At 56.2% G+C, this 18,024-nt stretch overlaps 1 protein-coding gene across 4 annotated transcripts in view; it reads left to right on the top strand.

Annotated features, from left to right (window-relative positions):
* The window catches only part of CROCC (ciliary rootlet coiled-coil, rootletin), a 49,050-nt gene that overhangs the window by 26,733 nt on the left and 4,293 nt on the right, over positions 1-18,024 (top strand). For all 4 annotated transcript variants that reach the window (XM_047872239.1, XM_047872238.1, XM_047872237.1 and 1 more), the window contains 12 exons: positions 665-834; positions 2,867-3,046; positions 3,802-3,936; positions 4,262-4,405; positions 4,826-5,064; positions 5,779-5,938; positions 7,447-7,614; positions 9,042-9,414; positions 15,182-15,351; positions 15,469-15,589; positions 15,893-16,056; positions 17,687-17,902. In XM_047872239.1, coding sequence (XP_047728195.1) covers positions 665-834; positions 2,867-3,046; positions 3,802-3,936; positions 4,262-4,405; positions 4,826-5,064; positions 5,779-5,938; positions 7,447-7,614; positions 9,042-9,414; positions 15,182-15,351; positions 15,469-15,589; positions 15,893-16,056; positions 17,687-17,902 — 2,240 coding nt within the window. The remainder of the gene's footprint in view (positions 1-664; positions 835-2,866; positions 3,047-3,801; positions 3,937-4,261; positions 4,406-4,825; positions 5,065-5,778; positions 5,939-7,446; positions 7,615-9,041; positions 9,415-15,181; positions 15,352-15,468; positions 15,590-15,892; positions 16,057-17,686; positions 17,903-18,024) is intronic.

Genomic DNA, 18,024 nt, shown 5'->3' with positions numbered 1-18,024 from the left:
ATTAATTTTGCTGTCCACATCTACCTGAGCCAGACAGAACCAGGAAGGGGCAAGCTGACAGAGTCTCTGGTGGGCTTCCAACCCAGGAGATGGTGTTTAGATTGTTCCCAGTGGGGTATGACTTCCCCATGGTCACCTCCATTAGTGCTGACAGCCCAGCAAGTATGTTTATAGCAATCAGTCATTAAAGGAGACGCCTTATGGAAAGCCGTGCAGCTTTGGAAAATTACCTGACTTCCCTGAGCCTCCATTTCCTCATCTGTAGATTGGGCATGAGACAAGCCACGTAGGTGTGTTACGAAGGTGTGGTGAGAATATATCTCTCGTGTGCTCAGCCAGGAGTTTGACCCCTTGTAAGCATTCAGTCAATAATGGGGGCTGTTATATGTTTGCTAACCTCCCCATTTGGGGGAGGGAGGTCTTCCTCATGTCGTTTCATTTCTTTGATGCCCTTCGCAGTCGACAGGGAGGGAGACAGGGCCAATAGACTCATGTGGCAGATGGGGAAACTGAGGCCCAGAGAGAGCAGGGAGCTTCTCCAAGGGAACTCAGCTTAGATCCCAGGGGGACCCTCGATCATCTGGGAGCTGCCCACGTGGCTCATCAGGTTTGAGTCTGCTGGCCCATGGGAGGTTCTGACCCAAGGCTGTCCCTTCCTGTGCAGGGGAGCTGGTGGGCCTACGGCAACAGATGACAACTACAGAGGAGAAGGTGGCTCTGGACAAGGAGCTGATGGCCCAGAAGCTGGTGCAGGCTGAGCGGGAGGCCCAGGCCTCTCTGCGGGAGCAGCGGGCCGCCCATGAGGAGGACTTGCAACGACTCCAGCGAGAGAAGGTTCGGGCAGCTGGTTGGGGCAGGCGGGGCTCTGAACCGGTGTCTCCTCTGTGACCTCAGGCAACTCACCCTTCTCACTCTGCATCAGTCTCCAAATCTGTGAAACGGAACCTCATCCCTGTCCCAGGGGCCCTGAGGGCACCTGTGAGGATCCACTGGGGATGCCTTATCAAACATGCAGATTCCCAGGCCCCAAATCTGGTTCGGCCCTGGTGATCCTGATGCAGGGGGTCCACAGCCACATTTGGGAAACGCTGATCTAATGTATAGTAGGAAAGCACTTTTTTTTTTTAAGTTTATTTATTTATTTTGAGAGAGAGAGTGAGAGCGCGTGTGCAAGTGGGGGAGGGGCAGAGAGAGAGAAGACAGAAGATCTCAAGCAGGCTCTGCACCGTCAGTGCAGAACCTGATGCGGAGCTCGAACTCACTCACGAACCAACCTTGAGATCAGGACCTGAGCTGATGTCAGACGCTTAACAAACACTTTCATTTGCTAAGAAGTGCTGTTTGCATACGAAAGACCCGCTCTGGGACCTGAGCACTTAGGCAAAGAGCCAGGTCACCAGAAGACCAAACAGAGCTATCTAAGAGCACTGGTTCTAGAGTTTCTTTGCCTGGGTTTGGACCTGATCTTGGTCATATATTGGTTAGGTTGCCTACGGCCTCAGTGCCTGTAACGATGGGGATAATGATAGTATAGAGTATTGTGAAGGTGAGGTGAGATAATCCATAAAAAGGGTTTGGAATAATGACTGGCACTTCATAAGTGCTCCATAAACGCTGATTGTTATTACTATGGCCCTAAGATACTGTCCAGAGCCCCGTGTTGGACAGGGCTGCGTCTCTCAGCAGTTCAGGCTGTTGCTTTATGACTCCAGGGGCCACCACATCGCACCTAGAGTCAGTCGTCTTAGATTTGGGTGGATAGTATTTCCCTTCTCCAGCAGGGGGCAGCAAAGATTTGAAGAAGGGGCACCTGGGCCTACTTCTCGCAAGGTTGCTAGGGCCTACTGCTGGGGCCAAGTACCCGCCTGGGACCACCAGGGGGCCGTTCTTTCTTTTTTTTTTTTTTTTTTTTTTTAAATTTTTTTTCAACGCTTATTTATTTTTGGGACAGAGAGAGACAGAGCATGAACGGGGGAGGGGCAGAGAGAGAGGGAGACACAGAATCGGAAACAGGCTCCAGGCTCTGAGCCGTCAGCCCAGAGCCCAACGCGGGGCTCGAACTCACGGACCGCGAGATCATGACCTGGCTGAAGTCGGACGCTTAACTGACTGTGCCACCCAGGCACCCAAGGGGGGGGGGGCGTTCTTTCTTTGCCTGTGGGTTCTACCTACTCACCCATCCACCTGGTCCCCAGGGCGCCAGACTCCTGTGTCCTCTCCGACTCCTCCTGTGCCTTCTGGCTTGGCCTCTTAACATCACCGAATCTGTTCTCTTCTGTCGGGCTGCTCTGCCATCCCCAGACCCCCTTTGCTCCCCACAGCCCACCCCGCCCCTCACTACCTCAGCCCTGATCCCCGTCCCTCTTCCACAGCTTCCAAACCGCCCCTCGATCCAGCTCATCCCTAGCTTGCCCCGACTCTTCTCAGAATCAGCCTACCCCTCTCTACAGCCCACAGGGCCTGGTCTGGCCTGGCCGCTGCCCGTGGCTCTGATGCATGTCCCCTCGTAGTTCAAGCTCCAGTGACCTTAGATACAGTGTGTCGGGTTTTCTCTTTCCTCCGGGCCCGGGGCTGGCCTCTGGGTTTGGGATTCTGTTTCTCTCTTGACCTGACGGACTGCGGCTCATCTGTTCTTTGGGAAGTGTTCTCTGGCCCCCGGGCCAGGCTCCTGCCACTCCCTGGGGCGCACACAGCCCCGGCGTGACCCTGTCACAGCCCTTACCATTCACCCCACCTTGTAGTTGCCTGGTGGCCTGCCCTGCCGCTCAGGTTCTGGGCTACAAGTGGCTCTCGCTGGCCTGAGGTCGGTGAGGGGCCGCCTGAGTCCAGCCTTGCGGGTCACACGTGCCTGGGGCCTGGCCCGCAGGAGGCAGCGTGGCGGGAGCTGGAGGCCGAGCGGGCCCAGCTGCAGGGTCAGATGTACCGGGAGCGAGAGGAGCTGTTGGCACGGCTGGAGGCAGAGAAGGAAGAGCTGAGCGAGGAGATCGCCGCCCTGCAGCAGGAGCGTGACGAGGGCCTCCTCCTGGCCGAGAGCGAGAAGCAGCAGGTTCGTGAGCCCCGGGGTGGCCTCCGCTGCTGCCCCAGGGTGGCCTCCGCTGCTGCCCCAGGGGCCCCTGTTCTCCCGGGGCTGGTCCCTGTTCAGCCGCTCAGTATCTGGGAGCTAGGAGTCCCTCTCTGGGTCTCAGTTTCCTCACCTGCAGGATGGGGGGACTCCAGGGGTGTGTGTGAAGCATTGCTGAGACCACGTTCAGTGAGCCGTGCCTGGTACATGGTGGGAACTCCCGGAGCGGCTGTCACATTCGTGGCACTGTGAGCACTGGGTCCCAGAAAGCTGACCCACAGCCTGCCATCCCTTCTGCCACTCCAGGCTGGCCATGGTGTCCCCGGGGCTGCCTTCTGAGAAGTCCTTGCGTTGCCCACGTGTAGCAGCTGAACCCTCCTCAAAAGAGCTAACTCCTGACTTTCCCATACCGTAAAGGAGACAGGCCTGTCCTTACTGGCTGTGTCACTCTGAGCAAGCCACTCTGCCTCTTTGAGTCGAAGCGCCAGGATTACCGTGGGAAGTTGGCAGGATTTCTAAGTTGTGTCCACGTCCAGACTTGCTGTTCTGGCGGTTGTGCCCTTTTCGGGGGCTACGGAGGGGCTGAGTCCGCACCGCTGCCCCGGGTCCACCTGTGGTGACCCAGACAAGGCACTGAGCCCCCGGGGGGCACATTTCCCAGGGCAGGGTGGGGGAAGGGCCCAAGCGTGCCCCCATGACCAGCCGAGCCCCCAAGCCCTTTGCTCCCCGCCTCTGCCCAGGCCCTGTCCCTGAAGGAGTCCGAGAAGACGGCGCTGTCGGAGAAGCTGATGGGTACACAGCACAGCCTGGCCGCCATCTCCCTGGATTTGGAGCGGCACAAGAGAGACGCCCAGAGCCGGCAGGAGCAGGACCGGGTAGGGCAGGCCAGGCAGGTGGGCCTCCATCCGAGCCAGGAGGCACGACCCTGCTTGGAGGGGCCCCCTCTCCCAGGCTGTGGGGGGAGCTTCAGCCCCTCCGTGGGGTCCCCCACGAGAGGGAGGTGGCACAAGTCTGCCCGGTGAATCCTAGTCTGAGGGAGAGAGCGGCTGTGGGCACAGCACTCACTGGGCATCAAGGGATCAGCAGACGGTGTGGCAGGCCCGCGGGAAGGGCCGCGTTTGGAGCCGACCCTCCTGGAAACAGCCGGGGGAGGGGGAGGGGGACGGGAGCACCAAGTCTGAGGAGTCCTGTCTGTCCTAGAGCACTGTGAACGCGCTGACGTCCGAGCTGCGGGACCTACGGGCCCAGCTTGAGGAGGCTGCCGCAGCCCACGCCCAGGAGGCCAAGAGGCTGCAAGAACAGGCCCGAAACCTGGACAGGCAGCGGGAGTCCTCCATGCGCGAGGTGAGCCATTCCGGGCAGCACACCCTAAATGCCGCGGGGGGCCTGGCCCACTAGGGGCCCAGAAGAACGTGTAAGGTTTGTCCCTGCATTTGAGAGCGAGCGAACAGCCAATGTAGAAAGGAGGCGGTAAGCCTTTATTAAACGCTCGTTGTATCTGTCTGGGACTCGGCACTGGTGGGGTCCCTGCCCTCTTGGTGTCCCTCCATAGAAAGATCCTGGTGGATGATTATTTCAGGCCCAAACACCACTAACTCCAGCACGCTCTGCCCCCGAGTCAGAACTCACACCTGTGGTCTGAGTCGCTGCAGAGCCGCGGGGCAGGTGCCTGTGGCCGGGGATACAGGTGCGGGCTGGCTTCTGCCAAGTGCCAGCTCCGGCAGGGCCCGTACCCTGTCCCGTGACAACCTGCCACCCTCGCAGGCAGAAGAGCTTCGGACGCAGCTGCGCCTGCTGGAGGACGCCCGTGACGGGTTGCGGCGGGAGCTGCTGGAGGCCCAGCGCAAGGTGCGTGACAGTCAGGATGGCCGTGAGGCCCAGCGCCAGGAGGCCAGCGAGCTGCGGCGCAGCCTGGGTGAGGGCGTCAAGGAGCGCGAGGCCCTGCGGCGTTCCAACGAGGAGCTGCGGGCGGCCGTGAAGAAGGCTGAGAGCGAACGGATCAGGTGGGGCAACGTGGGGGCAGGGGCCAGCTCAGTCCTTCACCGGGCCCATCCTTCACCCTGGATCACGTCCCTGGAAGCTGACTTCACCCCCAGGGTTCTGGGGAAATCACACAGATGGGGAGTCTGTGCCCTTGAACCACAGCTGGCCACGTGGGTGGTTTTAGGCAATTTTCCCATCTGAAAGAAGGGGAAAGGAAGCAGCTGACCCCACCTGCTGGTGTCACCCTGGAGACTAGCCCCAACCCTGGAGTCACCTGTTGGCCTCTTGCAGCCTCGGGCCTGGCCCCCGGCCCTACAGGGCTTAGCTCAGGAGGGGCCACGTGGGCAAGTAACACTTGGGGCACCTCTAGGCCAAGAGCCAGTCCGACCAACTCCAGGGATTAGGGAAACAGACTTTTTTTTTTTTTTTTAAAGTTTATTTATTTATTTTGAGAGACAGAGCAAGCGGAGGAGGGGCAGAGAGAGGGGGAGAGAGAATCCAAGCAGGCGCCTCACTGTCAGCGCAGAGCCTGACGTGGGGCTTGAACTCACGAACCACGAGATCGTGACCTGAGCTGAAATTAAAAAGAGTCTACACTTAACCCACTGAGCCACCCAGGCCCCCAAGGAAAACAGGCTTCTGTGTAGATCCCCACCCTGCACTCTTCCCGGGACCCGTGGCTGCCGCTGACCTCTGCCCTCTGCCCTCTGCCTCCCCCCCCGCCCCCACTCCAGCTTGAAGCTTGCCAACGAGGACAGGGAGCAGAAGCTGGTGCTCCTCACGGAGGCCCGGGTGGCCGCGGGCAGGGAGGCCGAGGAGCTGCGGGCCGGACTGCAGGAAGTGGAGCGCTCGCGGCTGGAGGCCCGCCGGGAACTGCAGGAGCTCCGGCGGCAGGTACCCGCCCCGGGCCCTTGCTGCGTGCTGCCTCTTGTCCAAATCTCAGAGGAATCCATGAGCAACAAAAGGTGTAGACCCTGTGAGATGGATGGGGAGCTGGCGAACACTTGTAAAGAGCCCGGCAGTAACTATTTCCAGCTCTAGGGGCCATACGGTCTCTGTCGCGATTACTCAACTCTGCCAGCAGGGCGAGAAAGCAGCCCGACACAGTACGTACATGTGTGGGCGCGTGTTCCATGAACACTTTGTTGATGGGCACCGAAATTCGATTTTATTTCATTTTTCGCGTGTAAGACATAATATTCCTAGATTTAAAACAAATTATTTTTTTTAATGTTTATTTATTTTTAAGACAACGCGAGAGACAGAGTGCAAGCAGTGGAGGGGCAGACAGAGGGAGACACAGAACCCGAGGGGGGCTCCAGGCCCTGAGCTGTCAGCCCAGAGCCTGACGCGGGGCTCGAACTCACGAACCGTGAGATCATGACCTGAGCCGAAGTCGCATGTTTAACCGACTGAGCCACTCAGGCACCCCTGTTCTTGGATTTTGTTTCCACCATTTCAAAATGAACCATGTCCAACTATTTACAAACATGTAAAAACCGTCCTTGGCTCAGGCTTTCCCAGAAGACTTACAGAACAGGCAAGAGCCCCATTTGGCTGCTAGGCTCTACCTCGTCCAGAGATATCACAGCGTGACTATCAAACTCTCTTCATCTCCCACCAGGGCCCCCCCTTTACCACTTTGGGCTCCTTCCTGTTGGGTTGAAGTCCTGGGAAGCCACAGGAGTGTCTGAAAGGAAGTCACATTTATGTGCCAGGCTCTTGCTGGGTGTGGTGCATGCAGCCTCCTCACTCTAGCGGCCTGGGGTAGATGGGCCTTACCCCCCACCTGCTCCTGTGGGGAAATGGGGGCTTAGAACATACCTTTGTATTCTGCTCATCTGAGATTAAATCCCAGTCTGCTGCTTGTGGGCTGTGTGGCTTTGAGCAAGTCACTTCTCCTCTCTAGGCTCCATTATCTATTGAATAAGGATAATGTCAGTACCTGCCCTGTAGACAGTTGTGTGAGACCAAATGAGTTCGTACAATCGAAACGCTTAGAACAGATGGGGACACGTGGTAAGCACTCCGTAGGTCAGGCATCACTGTAGAGGAAGGTGACCAGGAGGCCTGTGGTTCCTGCCCTGCAGAATTCCTTTTCTGATGCGGGTCCACCACGCCCCAAGATAAGTAGTTGCGATTAGGCAATAAATGGAGGTGATTGGTGTCCAGGTGCCTGGCATGGCTGGAGCTCGGTGAAGTTATCTGGAGCAGGTCCCCAGTGGATTCGAGGTGGTGTTCAATGTCTGTGTCCCTGGAGCAGTGGGTCCTGAGTGCTCCCTGTGCCTGGACAGGACAAGGTATAGGGGCAGAGTTGAACGGGCCCTCGCCACCCTGGGCTAGAAGGGGCTGTGGATGCCGAGAGTGGATGCTGGGTCCTACCTGTCTGCTCTCTCTCACAGATGAAGGTGCTGGACGGTGAGAACACCAGGCTGGGCCGGGAGCTGGTGGAGCTGCAGGGCCGCCTGGCCCTGGGCGAGCGGGCAGAAAAGGAGGGCCGGCGGGAGGCCCTGGGCCTCCGACAGAAGCTGCTGAAGGGCGAGGCCAGCCTGGAGGCCATTCGGCAGGAGGTAACTCGGGTGTGGATGGGGAGGGTCTTAGGAGGCAGTTGGGGGTGCCCTGGGTTTCCTCCCCACCGTCAAGAAGCGGGTGGGGACTCCAATGCTGGAGTCATTCTGAGACATCACTCCGGAGGACTCGTTTCTGTCCTCTGCTCCTTGAGATTCTTCTCCAGGTATAATAGTAATAACAGCTGCGGGAACTGTGTAGCAGGGGTGAGGGGGGTAGGGGGAGCTCTGTAGACATAACCTTGTTTGATTCAGCAGCCTAATGAGGCAGGCTCTCTTACCCCATTTTTCACAGAGAACCAGACACTTAGGCTCAGAGAGGTCAAGGGGTCTACTCAAGATCACACAGCCACCCAGGTCTGTCTGACTCCCAAGCCCATACTTTTTCCATTCTGCTTTTCTGGCTGTTTTCACTTTAGTGCATCTACTGTGTGACCTTGACTAAATCACTTGACCTCTCTGTGGTTCAGAGCACTGATGGGATGGGGGCCCCAGCATTAAGTCCTGGCATCCAGGGGCTCTGTGAATGGTGGTTTCTAGTGAAACTGATGGCTGTGAGTGGTTGATTTATCCTCTAAACCAGAGGGGTATGTGTGGGATCATGCGCTCCATCAGAAAATAATTTTTTAGTACATGCCCCATTGTGTGATTTATTGATAAGTTATGTGCACTGAGAGACAGTACAGCCTACTGGTTGGAAGAACAGCCACTGGAGGGGCGCCTGGGTGGCCCAGTCGGTTGAGCGGCCGACTTCGGCTCAGGTCCTGATCTCACGGTCTGTGAGTTCGAGCCCCGCGTCAGGCTCTGTGCTGACGGCTCAGGGCCCGGAGCCTGCTTCGGATTCTGTGTCTCCCTCTCTCTCTGTCCCTCCCCTGCTCACACTCGCTCACACTCTGTCAATCTCTCTCTCAAAAAATAAATAAACATTAAAAACATAAGAAAGAAGGAAGGAAGGAAGAAAGAAAGAAGGAAAAAGAAAGAAACCAGCCATGGAGCTACTGTGCTTGGCTTTGAATCCTGGCTCCGAGCTTACTAGCAGTTTGGCCTTGGCACATCTGCTCTGTGCCTCAGTTTCCTCCCTTGTAAAATGGAGATGATTCATGGTGGTAAAGTTTTTTGGGGAAAGTTCTTAGTCCCTGGCACTGATAAGTCCTGTCCAGGGAGGTGTGGGCTGTTAGTTTATTACTAATAAATTGTATATATTACAAGGCATGTACACAGAAAGAAGAGAAAAAAAGATTCTAGTAGTTAGTTAATTCCCACTTTCCCGTGGATATTCCTGAACAAACTGCCTGGGTGGAGACCACTAAAGAAGCAGGTGTTGTGCCAGCCACTTTTGGGTGGGTGGGTTCCAGGCTGGGCCCGGGAGGCGGGGCGTCGGGTTGGGGTTGGCCTTGCTGACCCCCACCTCCCGGCGTTGCCCGACCCAGCTCCAGGGAGCCCAGAGGAAGCTGCAGGAACAAGAGGGCGAGTTCAGGGCCCGCGAGCGAGGCCTGCTGGCCTCCCTGGAGGAGGCACGCGGCGCCGAGAAGCTGCAGCTGGACCACGCCCGCAGCTTGGAGCTGAAGCTGGAGGCGGTGCGGGCCGAAGCCGCGGAGCTGGGGCTGCGGCTGAGCGCGGCCGAGGGCCGGGCGCAAGGCCTGGAGGCTGAGCTGGCCCGCGTGGAGGCGCAGCGGCGCGCAGCCGAGACCCAGCTGGGCGGCCTGCGCTCAGCTCTGCGTCGGGGCCTGGGCCTCGGGCGCACTCCCAGCCCGGCCCCGCTGCCCTCGCCGGGCTCGCCGGCCCGGGGCGCGCCCGCTGGAGGTGAGTGGAGCCACGAGGGAAAGGGCGGGGCGGTGGGCGGGCTTCACTGTGGCCACGCCCCCGATCAGGTCGGCTCCGCCTGAGAGCCGGCCGCTGTCTGGGCCATGTCTCTCTTTTAACGGACCAGTCTCTTTTTTTTTTTTTTTTTTTTTTTTTTTTTTTAATTTTTTTTTTTTTCAACGTTTATTTATTTTTGGGACAGAGAGAGACAGAGCATGAACGGGGGAGGGGCAGAGAGAGAGGGAGACACAGAATCGGAAACAGGCTCCAGGCTCTGAGCCATCAGCCCAGAGCCCGACGCGGGGCTCGAACTCACGGACCGCAAGACCGTGACCTGGCTGAAGTCGGACGCTTAACCGACTGCGCCACCCAGGCGCCCCAATTAACGGACCACTCTCAATCCCGCCCCATATCACTTTCCTTCCCTTTGGGGAGTCTGCCCAGGCTCTTCCCCTTCGCTGATTTGTGTTCCTCTGGTTGCTTCATTTTAAAGGAGGTGCTGGTGCTTTTTATTTTTAAGTGTTTTTCAGAGAGAGAGAGAGAGAGAGAGAGAGAGAGAGAGAGAGCGCGTGGGGGAGGGGCAGAGAGAGAGGGAGACAGAATCCGAAGCAGGCTCCAGGCTTTGAGCTGTCAGCACAGAACTGGACGCGGGGCTTGAACCCAGGAACCGTGAGATCATGACCTGAGCTGAAGTCCAACGCTCAACCGACTGAGCCATCCAGGCGCCCCTGATGGTGCTTGTTCTTAATGCCCCTGACTCCTCTGAGACTTTGAGGCTCTGTCCTCTATAATTGATCCTCACTCCCTCTCTCCAGCAGTCTCCCACCCCTAGCTTGATACCCCTTCACACTAGACTTGTGACCCCAGCATCACAGCCAGACCGTTACCTACCCGGCCTAAAACCTCTTCCAGCAACTCCTTCAGAAATCGTTCCAGTCCCATTTGTTCCCAGGGCCCCGTGGATGACTCCGGGAAAGTCAGCGCTGTGCTATAGCAGGGGTGAGCACACCTTTGGAGAGCATCCTTGTCTCAGCCTGACATAATTCTATCTTGACTCCTAGGGCCTAGAATAGAACCTCTGGAATCTTAGCACCGTGGGCAATTCACTATGGGATACTGAGTTGTTGCCTCTTCAGATCCACAGATTGAACCCCTGGATCACATTTGATCAGTTATGCAATACTTATTAAGCGCTGGCTGGGTGCTCAAGACAGCTTCACTATGGGATGGAGCAGTAAACAAACTGACTGGCGTTTCTGCGCTTAGGGAGTTTCTAGTCTAGGGAGAGGCGCAGACAATAAATGTGATATAGAGAGGAAATCGAGAATGTTCTGGGTGGTAGTAAGGGCTGGAGAATAGGTAAGGACAAATGCATTCAAGGACATTGCTGGTGAGAATGTAAAACAGCACAGCTGCAGTGGAAAACAGTTTGGCAGTTCGTCAAAAAACTTAGAATTACTGGCAGCCTGAGTGGCTCCGTCGGTTAAGCATCCAACTTCGGCTCAGGTCACGATCTCGCGGTTCATGAGTTCGAGCCCCACGTCAGGCTCTGTGCTGACGGCTCAGAGTCTGGAGCCTGCTGCGGATTTCGTGTCTCCCTCTCTCCCTGCCCCTCCCCTGCTCAGGCTCGGTCTCTCTCTGAAAAATAAACGGTTAAAAAAAAAAAAAAAACTTAGAAAAACACTTAGAATTACCATGTGCACCAACCATTCAGAGCATCATAAAAGGTGGAATCAGGGGCGCCTGGGTGGCGCAGTCGGTTGAGCGTCCGACTTCAGCCAGGTCACGATCTCTCGGTCCGTGAGTTCGAGCCCCGCGTCGGGCTCTGGGCTGATGGCTCGGAGCCTGGAGCCTGTTTCCGATTCTGTGTCTCCCTCTCTCTCTGCCCCTCCCCCGTTCATGCTCTGTCTCTCTCTGTCCCAAAAATAAAAAAAAAAAAAAAAAAAAAAAAAATGTAAAAAAAAAAAAAAAAAAAAAAAAAAAAAAAAAGGTGGAATCAACCAGTGTCCATCGACAGATGAGTAGATAAACGAAATGTGGCGTAACCACACAAAGGAATATTATTCAGCCTTACAAAGCAATGCTATTCTGATCCGTGTTACAACATGGATGAGCCTCGACAATATTATGCTAAGTGAAAAGCCAGTCGCAAAGGGACGCTTGCGGGAAATACCCAGAAGAGACACATGTATAGAGGTAGAAAGTAGATTAGAGGTCACTAGGGACTGGGGGGAGGGGAGGCTCGGGAGTTAACTGCTTAGTGGGCACAGAGTTTCTGTTTGAGGCCGTACCTGTCAGTTTGCTGGGGCTGCAAAACCGAGTACCTTAAACTTCAGTTTGTGTCTCATTGTTCTGAAGGCCAGAGTCCCAGATTAAGGTGTCAGCGGGATCATGCTCCTTCTGAAGTCTCTAGGGAAGGATCTGTTCCAGGCCTCTCTCCTGGCTGCCTATAGTTCCTAGGCTTGTGGCAGCAGGACCCAAGCTTCACCTGGCCTTCTTGTGTGTGTATCCAAATTCCCCCTTTGTGGGGCGCCTGGGTGGCGCAGTCGGTTAGGCGTCTGACTTCAGCCAGGTCACGATCTCGCGGTCCGTGGGTTCGAGCCCCGCGTCGGGCTCTGGGCTGATGGCTCAGAGCCTGGAGCCTGCTTCCGATTCTGTGTCTCCCTCTCTCTCTGCCCCTCCCCTGCTCACGCTCTGTCTCTCAATAATAAATAAACGTTAAAAAATTAAAAAAAAAAAAAAGGCCACCAAAATGGATGTAAAAAAAGCATTTGATAAAATTCAACATACAGTTATGATCCAAACTCTTGGAAAACTAGAAAAAGGTTTCCTTAACTGATAAACTAGTTCTCCAAAACCCTACAGCAAATATTACATTTGACTCCTGTATTTAATATTGTACTGGAAGTCTCAAAGGTCCTAGCCGTTACGCTATGGTAAGAAACATAGAATTAATGTTTTAAGGTTCAGGAAGGGAGAAACAAAACTGCCACTATTTACAGATCACGTGATTTTTCTATGTAGAAAATACAGGAGGGGGCACCTGGGTGGCTCAGGCAGGTAAGCATCTGACTTCGGCTCCGGTTATGACCTCATGGTTTGTGAGTTCGAGCCCCGTGTCGGGCTCTGTGCTGACAGCTCAGAGCCTGGAGCCTCCTTTGGATTCTGTGTCACCCTCTCTCTCTGCCCCTCCCCTGCTCATGCTCTCTCTTTCTCAAAAATAAATAAACGTTAAAAAATTTGTAAAAAAATACAGAAGCTACAACAAATTGTTAGAACAAGTGAGAACCTTTAGTAGGGTTGCTGGAAACAAGATCAACATACAAAAGTTAATTATATTTTATTATATCAACAGAAGCAGAACACGTTTGTTGTTTACTGCCAACAGCAGAATTGATAAAATATCATTTATACTGGCAATAAGAAATCTGTCCCCCAAAGAAAACACCAGATCTAGGTGACTTTACAGATAAGGTCTACTATCCAAGGAAAAAATAATTCTAATCTAATATGACTTTTATGGAGACAGCCATAAATGTTGAGAGACGTTAAAAGAAACCTAAATAGGAGAAATGATTGTATGTATCAACAAACTCACGATTATAAAGATGTCAGTTCTTCCAGATTCATCCATAGATTGAATGGTATTTCGGCAAAATTCTTTCTGTGTGTGTCAAACTTGACAAGCCAATTCTAAAACATCTATGGAAAAACAAAGACTAAGAAAGCCAACACACTCTTGAAGAAAAAGAACTACATGGCCAGGGGTAGGGGCTTGCCTTGCCAAAGATAAAAGTTAATATAAAGTTTTAGTAATTCAGGTGCTGTGCCACTGAGACCAACACTGCTTGTGTGGTCAGGGACCAGACCTGCATGTCCAAAGAAACCTGATCTGTGTTGGAAAGCTGGATCTGTGATGGACTTTCCCAAAAGTCTCAAAAGTATTTGGATAATTGAGAATCCATACAGAAAAATAAAAAAGAAAGAGACCCTTCCATCACCTTTTAGATAACATCAATTTCAGTTAGACGCACCACATTTTTTTAAGTTTTTTATTTATTTAGGTAATCTGTACATCCCTTGTGGGGCTTGAACTCACAACCCCAAGGTCAAGAGTCCCATGCTCTTCTGACTGAGCCAGCCAGGCACTCCTAAATAGATTTGAAGATTAAATACAAAAGACAAAACTGTAGCTTTTAAAAGACAACATAGGAAAATATCCTTACGGCTTTAGGACAGGAAAGGATTTCTTAAAACACACACACACACACACCCTGCTAACCATAACGTTACTAAATGTTATTTAATTAAAATTAAGAACCTGAGAAAAAGATGGCTAGGAAAGCATATTGTATGTTATATATATTATCACAGCAAAGAAATTTAAAAAAGAATTTTAAGAGAGAGAGAGTGCAAGCAGGGGAGGGGCAGAGAGAGAGGGAGACACAGAATCCGAAGCAGGCTCCAGGCTCTGAGCTGTCAGCACCGAGCCCGATGTGGGGCTCGAACTCGCAAACCATGAGATCATGACCTGAGCCGAAGTCAGATGCTCAACCTACTGAGCCACCCAGGCGCCCCAGAAAATTTTAAAGATACAGCAAGGGCAGGGGTAGGGGTGTTTGTGTGGGAAATGGAGAGCTCCGGTGAGGAGGTGGTAGGTGGGGGAAGGATGGGTGGGAGAGGAGACTCTGAGGACAAGGGACAAGTGGAAGGTCCTGACTGGCAGTTCCCCTGTCAACACCGAGGGGACAGCAGGCACGGGGCAGTGAACAGGTACAGACGAGTGGGAGGTGAGGACGTGAGGACAAAGGACACGCCTGAGTAATCCTTGCAGGCCACTCTGTGGGAGGGGCCCTTGGGGGCAGTGGGTAGACATCCTGCTCCAGGTCCTGTGGCTGTTGACAGAGCCGTTGGGCAGCTTAGGTGTCACTTGCGAAGGCAGGAGGAAGCTATGGGCAGGTTGACGCTCTGCCCTGTGGTTCCGATTCTGACCTCCAGGTGGCGCCCTGTCCCTGTGCGCCCCTCTGGCCTCTTCAAGCAGACAGAGTTCATTTCTCTTTCTGGAAGTAGGGCTACCTGGTTCTAAATCCCATTGCGGGATCTTCCCAGCTTGGAGACCAAGCAGATCGCTTAACTGCTTTGAGCGCGTCCAGCCTGTGAAGGTTCTTACTCCTCAGAGAATTATCGTGAAGTTGGGATAGGCCGTCAGTGCCTGGCAGATAGGAAGCAGGGAGATGTTGAGGTGGTGGAACAACCACCCTTGGACTGGGCCCTGGGTGTGCAGCCCTCACAGTGCCCCTGGTCTTGGCGGGGAGGCAGACCTTGGAGCCTCATGACCCAGCCTGGGATCAGGGACACGTCTGGGGAGCAGATCTAATGGAATGGGCCAGGCAAAGAGAGGCCGTTGGGGGGAGAAGGGGACAGCATGCACGAAGGCCCTGGTCCCTGAAGATGGAATGTTCTAGAACTTGGGAGCCGAGGGTCATGTGGAATGGACGGCTTGTAAAAGGTGAGAGGGCTGTGCTAGGGTGAGCAAACGGGGCCTCTGCGTGACGGCAGGGAAGTTGGGCTTACTCTGAGGGGCCTGGGACCAGGGAAGGGTTAGGCAAGAAGGTGAGGGCCAGCGTGCGGTGGGAAGCTCCTGCAAGCTGCTGGGTGCGGCTCGGGGTGGGGGGGAAGGGGGGGGAGGTGTGCGAGCAGCCCGCAGGCACCACCCAGGCCCGAGAGGCTCGGGTTCCCGCAGCCCTAAGTATGCCGCCTCCCCCAGGAAGCGGCGAAGCGCTCAGCAGCCCCAGCCCCTTGGAACGCAGCCCTGGGTCCGAGCCACCATCCCCAGGACCTGCCACCTCCCCGACATCCCCAGACCTGGACCCGGAGGCGGTACGGGGGGCCCTCCGGGAGTTCCTGCAGGAGCTGCGGAGTGCCCAGAGACAGCGGGTGAGGCTGGGTGTGAGCCGCTGGGTAGGGAACCGGGTGGCTGAGGGCCCTGCGAGGGGCTGCAGGTGTCAGAACAGGGGTCTTCCCTTCCTCCCCCGCCCCACGTCGGGGCCGCAGGATGAGCTTCAGGCCCAGACCGGTGTCCTGAGTCGACAGCTGGCTGAGATGGAGGCTGAGAGGGACAGCGCCACCTCACGGGCGAGGCAGCTGCAGAAGGCTGTGGCCGACGGTGCAGAAGGTGAGTTTGACCCCCCACCCCCGGCTCCCTGCTCTCTGTGCTCTTAGCCGCTGAGGTGGGACGTGTGGGATTGGCCTGAGCGGCTCCTCCGTCCCTGCCCTGCCCACCGTGACCTGAATGGGGGGCCGTCTCCCCTGGGGGTCCCTCCCTGGTCAGCTCCACTCCACGTGTGCAGACCGGCAGACCCTCAAGGACTCGGAGAGGCAGGCCCTGTGGCGGGCGGAGGGCAGGCCGGGCATCTGGTGGCCAGGTTCGGGTCTCGGGGTGCGCCCGGCCAGGCCTGACGGGGCTGGGGTGCTGCAGCCCGACGCCGCGTGGACGGGCGGCTGAGCGGGGCCCAGGCAGAGCTGGTGCTGCAGGAGGAGAATGTGCGGCGCAGCGAGCGGGAGCGCCGGGCCGCCCTGGACCAGGTGGCCGCCCTGGAGAGGAACCTGCAGGCCACCGAGAGTGAGCTCCGGGCCAGCCAGGTAGACGGGAGCTGAGGGCCGGCGGGGGCAGGGGGGCGTCCGCCTGTGCTTGAATGGCTGTCTGGGAGTCCTACTGCGTGCGTCTCCGTTGCTGTCTGCCTGCGTTGCAGCACCCGCTGAAGTGAGCCGCCTGTGAGTCTGTCCGGAAGCACGTTCAGATTGCACCCGCTCGCTCCTCCTTGAGGTCACCAGGCTGCAGAAGAGAAGGCCTGGGCTTTTGAGCCTGACAGAAGAGAGTCTGTTCAAGTCCCGGCCGTGCTGTTTATTGCCTGCCTGGTCTGGTTTTCCTCCTGCGTAAATGAGGGAGGCCAGCAATCGTCTCCCAGAGACGATACACAAGTGCTCTTTTTTTTAAGTTTGTTTTTGAGAGCGAGCACGAGCAGGGGAGGGGCAAAGAGAGAGGGAGGAAGAGAATCACAAGTGGGGTCCTCACTGTCAGCGCAGAGCCCGATGCGGGGCCTGATCCCTCAAACTGTGAGATCATGGCCTGAGCCGGAATCAAGAGTTGGATGCCGAACTGGCTGAGCCACCCAGGCGCCCCGTGAATGCACTTAACCTATGGTGTTCAGGGGATGTCGGTTTCCTTTGTCTCTGTATAGCCACATGAGTGGTGTTCTGGGGTTTTTATATGTGTTTGGGGGACATCTGTGTACACGTGTCGTGTGTGTGTGTGTGTGTGTGTGTGTGTGTGTGTGCACGCGCGGGTGCGTGCGCCCGGGGCAGGACACCCTGGCCCTGGGGGCGACAGTCCAGGCCACCGAAGCCTTGAGCCCTTCTCATGCCAAAGGTCCCCTCACTCCTTCCCCCTTCCTCCCCGGCCCTCCATCGTTGCCCCCACAGCCCACCCCCCTGTCTCTGGCTCCAGGTCAAGTTCGAGCTGGATTGTTATGTCTGTGGTTCCAGCTCTGGCCTCCGGCCCAGCCGCAGGGGCCGCGGGAGGAGGCCAGGAACAAAGCTGGGCAGGGGCCAGAGTGGGGCTGCCGGGCCCAGACATGGCAGAGTTGGGGCTCTGAGCACGGCGGCAGGGGGCCGGGCTTGGGGGGGGGGTTCAGTCTGTCTTCCTGTCCTCTCCCTACTCCTCAAGCCTCTTTTTACTGTCTGACCCCATGTGGGGGAGGGAGGAACATCATGCCCTAAAACCAGGGGGGCCCAAGGCTCCTACCTGACTCAGCTCAGATCACACAATGCAGCTTCTGGGCCTGGCTCTGGGGAGTGATGCAGCAGAACAGGGAAGCCCTGGAATCTGCCTTTTCACCCTCCCTTCCCACCCCGGGGCTCTGCGAACACTTCGTGGTACCCCTGGGCCCGTGCAGTCTCCCCACTGCACAGATGTGCGGTCGGGCCACAGAGCAGGAAGGGAGAATCCTGGATCACAGAGCCTGTTAGAAAGGCCAGATCAGCCAGATCCAGAAAGCGCTCTGGGATCCTCAGGCCAACCCATCCTGTGAACATGTGGGGAGGTGGAGGGCCTCGCAAGGGTCACAGGCTGGCCCCAGGTCACGCAGTGAGGGGTTGGGCCAGCCACTTCAAGGCTGCTCCCCACTTTCTCCTGAGGGTCCTGACGGGGTGTGGGAGGCGCGGGGTCGGGGGTGGCTGGGCGGCTGGGGCCTGACCCCTCCCTCACCCGCAGGAGAAGATCAGCAAGATGAAGGCCAATGAGGTGAAGCTGGAGAGTGACAAGCGGCGTCTGAAGGAGGTGTTGGATGCCTCTGAGAGCCGCACCATCAAGCTTGAGCTGCAGCGGCGCTCACTGGAGGGGGAACTGCAGCGCAGCCGCCTGGGCCTCAGTGACCGTGAGGCCCAGGCCCAGGCCCTCCAGGATCGGGTGGACTCCCTGCAGAGACAGGTGGGTCCCCATTACCCTTTGTGGGTTTCTCATCTGCACGCTCAGGGCCGGGTGCTTTACGGGGACTACGTAATACTCCCAACAACCCCGAGGCAAGCATCATCCTCATTTCGTGGACAGAG

Source organism: Prionailurus viverrinus, chromosome C1 (assembly GCF_022837055.1).
Source record: "Prionailurus viverrinus isolate Anna chromosome C1, UM_Priviv_1.0, whole genome shotgun sequence".
Classification (NCBI taxonomy): Eukaryota; Metazoa; Chordata; class Mammalia; order Carnivora; family Felidae; genus Prionailurus; species Prionailurus viverrinus.
The sequence above is the reverse complement of the archived record's forward strand: the minus strand, read 5'-3'. Positions and strand labels throughout refer to the sequence as shown.